Genomic DNA, 5,905 nt, shown 5'->3' on the forward strand with positions numbered 1-5,905 from the left:
CATTTCTGAGTCCAGAAAGTGTGGGGAGGTTGTGCTTTCCCAATGGTTAATGGATTCACAGATGTAATACACAATTTTAAAACAGAAGAGGCTCCCTCATCTCATTTTCTGCATTGTTTAAAGCTATAAATGTTTACATTAGTAAATGCATAATAAATGATAAAAAATGTAAAAAATATGAATTGCTCATTGCTAGTTAATGTTAGATAATGCATTATTTAGGTTAACAAATGAGACCTTACTGTACAGTGTTACCAAATAACCATTTAAAAACTAGGTCGAAAACTAGGACAGTTAGTTATACTGTAAAACTAGAATGTTATTGTTCCATGGAAGATACCCCACTGCCTCATGTTTTTAGCAAGATAGCAAGAAGACAAAATGTCATTTTTTAAATTACTTTTATTACAGTAAGGTTAAAAACAAAACAAGAAATACAAAAGTGCTTAAAGATTCAAGGTCTCTCTGCAGACTATTTTACAAACAGGCATATCTTTCATAGTTTTATTCCAAATCAGGAGAGAAAACACACACATCCTTAATCCTGACCCCTCCTACTTCAAAACCACAGCATTCCTTGTATTAACAGAAACTACTCCTCTTATTGGTACACAGTTTCATTCACAGTTGCTGTACTTGCTGAAAAATCTCCACATTACAAATCATGCATCATTCACTTCACTTTTAAATGAATACATCAATCTGAAAATGAAAGTTGAATTATCATTGAGGTGAAGCGTAAGTGACCAGTGATACAATGGCAGCAGTACAGACACAATTACATAACATTTTATGTGAATTATATATTTTTTTGCATTAACATGATGTATGTTTAATGTATAAAGCTGAGAAACTAAATTTAATTCAAATATATTTGTATAAGGCTTACTGAATAAGCATTAATATTGTTACTAAGATGCTTTATTGAAAAATATTACCAAAAGTAAAGCCAAAAGTGACTGTAGTGAGGAGAAACCTCATAGATGGATACAAAACAGTTTTTACAAAACTAGATTTAGGTTTGTATATTATTCCTATTGCTGAAAATTACAGCTGTCATTTTGTTAAATTTGTTAATTTAAAATAACCTTGAATAATGATTTATGATTTCTGACCAGGTTTAAGAAAGCAGAACAAAAAGGAAACAGTAATAACATTGCTTTTTATTGTTTGTATAAGCTGGTTACTGTTATAAAGTAATTGACATATTTAACCAATTTTACATTAACCTTGACAGCCATAAAAATTTTTTTTACAAAAACACAACAAAACAAAACAATCTTTCCTATAATTTTCAGCAAACCTCCAAGAACCTCTTTAATAAAACTCTGTTTACATTGATGTAGCAATAAATTTGACAGTTATTAGTGTACATGATCTCTAAACCCACATTTGATTGTAAATATAAGGAGAACTGATTGTTTAGTCTGTCATTATTGCAACAGCTGCCATTTTCCTTGTGGCTTCACTTTTGTTTCAGTCAAATGGCTGCTCTACTGACCTCAGTATGAAAATCAGGGCTTATAGTTTCAATTTCATCTACTGAAGCTTCTCAGGACTAAAAAAAAAGACAAAAAAGACAAACAGAAAGTGAAAATTTCAGTTATATAACTGAACGTATAGGCCATAAAAAATGCAAATTGTTAACTATTAAGTAATTGTAATTGTAAAAGTAATTTTTTTGATCTAAGCCTAAACACAAATGTGAACTGTGTGCCTACCTGCTGTCACCATTTTCCACATCATCTTCATCAGCCCTTCCTGTTTCATAGCCTATTTAAAAACAACATTTCATATATTACTCATTGATAAGAACTTTTAAATGTATTAGCTTAGTCTATACAGCTGTATTTGTTTCCAGTCACAGGGGTTGCACAAGCTACAGCACTTTTAAGTGCCAGGTCCAAGCCCAGAAAAAGAGAGTTGTGTCAGAAAGGACAATAAGCGTAAAACCTGTGGCAGATAACCTATACAGATAATCCACTCCAGCATTCCCTCATAGGAGCAGCCGAAAGAGAGTAAGAGTGAGAGTGATAGTGATAGTTAGAGAAAGAGAGAGAGAGAGAGACAGCTGAATCTGTTTCCCATGTGTTTCAGAATGAGCCAGAGTTTCTGTACTTTCCCACAAAATATGCTTTCAGATAAATCTACACAGATTGTAACTCAGATTAAACATCTGGCTGGAAAAGGGAAACAAATGATCCCCATGGAGAAACTATTTCAATGTGCAACTAATAGGCCTAGTTGAAACAGAAACAAAAAAGTCTTACAGAATACATGTTTAACCAAACACCACTTTTAAAAATAAAAAAAAAATCACACAAATTTAACATACTTAGAATAGGATGGGCAGAAGGTCGTCTACCATCTGTGAATAAATTCAGTGCAAAGTTATATGATATCACTACCAGTGTTGGGGGTAACTCATTACAAGTAATGCGAGTTACGTAATCAGATTACTTTTTTTCAAGTAACTAGTAAAGTAACGCATTACTTTTTTAATTTACAAGAAAATATCTGAGTTACTTTTTCAAAAAAGTAATGCCAGTTACTTTGTTTTCCCATTTATTGACTGACAAGTCTCCTGTCCCCATATTGGGAGAAATCGGAAGTGCAGAGGAGTTGTGTGCGCTGTGTGAACATGATGCTACTGTAGTTCTAGACTAAATGTGAATGTGCGTTAATTCATCCCACTCACAAAAAACTGATTTAGTATTAATCAAAATTAATTAAAACAGTGAAATGCAAACTCAGAATATAACGCAAACCTGCAATAATTAAATATGTTAAATAACACAAATGTACCTAATCCCATTTTATTAACCAATGTCTTTGCTGCTGACCTTTGATGATAAACTAACAATTGTGCTTCATTGTTTTTTTATTGCTGAAGAGTGTTGAACCTTCTTCTCCTGTGTTCTACTGTACAGACGTGAATTTACTTTTGCTTCAGCCTGAGGTTTATTCATTACACTTTTTGGTGTGAAAGGGCTTTTATATTTACTATAAATAGAACTTCTTATATTAAAAACAATCAAGCCCTGCTTATATTTAAAAAGTAACGCGAAAGTAACGCAAAAGTAATATAGCACATTACTTTCCATAAAAAGTAACTAACGTAATTAGTTACTTTTTTAGGGAGTAACGCAATATTGTAATTCATTACTTTTAAAAGTAACTTTCCCCAACACTGATCACTACTGCCAAATCTATATTTTTAAATAGCCTTAAAGGGGATGTCTAATGCTATTTCATGCATTCAGACATATTTACACTGTTAAAGAGTTGGATTCTCATGCTAAACATGACCTTCAGGGTTCGTAAAAGTTTCTGAAAGTTTTTTTTTTTTTCAAGTATGGCCCTGCATGACATCATGAAGGGCAGAATTCCTTGTATGGGCATTTCTCCCAGAAGAGCGCGTACACTCATCAGCCAGAGTGAGTGCAAGAGCACGCTCATCAACATGCTTCATTCGTCAATTCGTTAGCCATAGTTAATTTAAGTCCATAACATTTTTGTCCCTGTTTTATTTATGTCGATGTCACAGCTTGCAGGCTTGCAGACAAATTTGATAAAACTAAAGACTCTTGGGAGATATGAAGGATTCAACTTTACTTTATAGGTACTCAAGATTAACATGAGATTAAAAGTAAAGTTGTAAAGAAATTTAGAGAAGTGAAAACACCATCTCACAAAACCTAACTCAAGAATTACAGAGAAGTGAAAACACCACTTCACAAAACGCAGTTGACTGCAGTTTAACAAACTCATGACAGTCATGTTATGTTCAAATACATTTAGCAAATCATGATAAGGAAGTAAATCTCTGCTATTTGAAGTCTTTCAGTAACACAAGAATTCCCTGATACAAGCTCTGCTGAGGCTTGTTCTTTCTAAATTTAAGCATGGCCACACTTCCCCTTTGGCAACCAAATAAGTAAGCAAATTAAAAGCATGTGTTTCACAGAAATCCCTCATGCAGACATAATCACTGAATGTGTATATAATATAAATTAAGAGTACATATAAGTAGTTCCTTTGTTACCCTTAGAATGATTGTTAAAGGTATCCTTACGATGAGCATTTCTTTTTTTGAAACACAACAGAGCAAACAGCAGGCCGACAATAAGCGATCCAATGACCATCACACCAGCGACAATGTTTGTTGCATTAGATCTGGAAGAATCCTTGTTAACATCACCTGGAAAAACAAAATACATACAATTCACACCAGCACAGATTCTCCCTGAGTGTTGTAAAAATATATAATGTACTACAAGTAAAGATTATCTTCAGTACATTTGGCAGTTTTAGATATCTCTAGTAGACTATTGTCTTACAGTGTCAGTCCTTTATTGCACTACTGTAAATTGCATTGCTAAGAAAAAATATAGACTCCAATGATACTGTAGCGTTTGAATGCAATCAAGATGTTCTATCAGGTTTTAGGCATCGTAAACTTTCCCTCCTCCCTTGTTATAACTAGATTACATTTAATTAACTTAAAGTAACTTAATTACTTATAGCAGATGTGATCTTCAATGTGTTTTCTCCATCTTGTACATATTTGCTATTAAAGACGATGCATCTAAATGGTGCCAGGCCCAAGTTGATAGACTTGAAAGTCAGTTTGCTAGACAAAGCCACAGATTTTACACCGCTGATGTTCTTGGGGACTTTTGTCAGCTCTGAATTTATGGTCCAGTTGGTTCCAGAACGGTCAAACCAATGGATGAAGCCCTCTGGGTATCCATCAGTAGCATTGCAATAAAGGCTGGCAGGTCCTCCATCGGTTACATTTTTAGGCCATGTGCTTGTGACAGGATCCTTGTACTTTGCTTTATTGAGAAAGAACAAAACAATGATGAGTACCAAGACTCTTGCAAGGCAGTGTGCTTATGTGTATTTTTAGTCATATATATATAGTTTTATATGTTAGTTTTATGTTAATTATATGTTAGTTTTATAGTTTTATATGACTAAAGAAATTGAATCTCACCTCTGACACTGATGCTAAGTTGTATTTCTTTAAAACCACTGTCCGTTACAACACGGTACTCATATTTGCCCTCATCAGAAAACATTGTGTCAGAGATTTGCAGAGATGGACCCACTGCTAAGTTTTCAAGACTAAAGCGTGGATCTCCTGAACTTTCTGAACCGACTTGACTAAAAAATGGCTTGTTCTGTCCAGTTTTTGTTAAATAAACTCCAAGTATGTGAATATCTTTGTTTTTGAAAACGCATCTGATAACTGTGGTCTGAGCAAGAATTCCAACTGCAGGTAGGCATTCCACTTTAAGCAAACCTGTTGAAAACAAAATTACAAACATAACATTTGGATTGTGGTACTTAAGAGGAAGCAGAACAAATTTCATGCAGTTTACATATTTGTAATTAAAGGAATGGTCATGGTTTTATACAAGTAAAGTTCTGTTGGCATTATCTGTGGCATGCTGTTGATTAACCACAGAAAATAATTAACAGTATAATGCACTTAAATTGTATTGAGCCTGGAACATAAACTGCTGTAAGCACAAGGGTCATAATCTCTAGTAACATGGGTACAAACATTATTGTGAAAATTACATTGTGTTCCTATTTCTTAAACCCAACACTCAACAACAGCAAATGCAATTAATCTGTATATTAAAGCATGTACCTGAATTGGGCTTCACAGCAAGGATGAAGAGAGAAACTACAAGCATAACTTTCACTGAAGACATGATTACTCTGAAATGAAAAGTAAAAAATAGAAAAATAGACGTAACAATAATGATTTGTGTTTGTGTGTGTGTGTGTGTGTGTGTGTGTGTGTGTGTGTGTGTGCGCGCGCGCGTGCGTGCGTGTGTTTGTGAGAGAGAGAGAGAGACAGGGACACATCACAGTGGAGTCAGCTGTCTTA

General features: G+C 34.0%; 1 protein-coding gene across 5 annotated transcripts in view; it reads right to left on the reverse strand.

Annotated features, from left to right (window-relative positions):
• Positions 1-384: 384 nt before the first annotated feature.
• The window catches only part of LOC107733913 (uncharacterized), a 7,133-nt gene continuing 1,612 nt past the window's right edge, over positions 385-5,905 (reverse strand). Inside the window, exons 2-9 of one of the 5 annotated variants that reach the window (XR_001639035.1) lie at positions 5,663-5,733; positions 5,000-5,308; positions 4,521-4,838; positions 4,076-4,201; positions 2,336-2,368; positions 1,722-1,773; positions 1,089-1,558; positions 385-1,034 (exon numbers count right to left, since the gene is read on the reverse strand). Coding sequence is in view for 1 of the 5 variants with exons in the window: in XM_016545761.1 (XP_016401247.1) it covers positions 1,540-1,558; positions 1,722-1,773; positions 2,336-2,368; positions 4,046-4,201; positions 4,521-4,838; positions 5,000-5,308; positions 5,663-5,726 (951 nt within the window). In the remaining 4 variants the exon portion in view is untranslated. Of the gene's footprint in view, positions 1,559-1,721; positions 1,774-2,335; positions 2,369-4,045; positions 4,202-4,520; positions 4,839-4,999; positions 5,309-5,662; positions 5,734-5,905 lie in introns of all 5 variants that reach the window. The other 4 variants (XR_001639034.1, XR_001639037.1, XR_001639036.1 and 1 more) reach the window with 4 other exon arrangements.

The sequence above is a fragment of the Sinocyclocheilus rhinocerous genome, unplaced genomic scaffold, assembly GCF_001515625.1.
Source record: "Sinocyclocheilus rhinocerous isolate Xijiao unplaced genomic scaffold, SAMN03320098_v1.1 scaffold550, whole genome shotgun sequence".
Lineage (NCBI taxonomy): Eukaryota > Metazoa > Chordata > Actinopteri > Cypriniformes > Cyprinidae > Sinocyclocheilus > Sinocyclocheilus rhinocerous.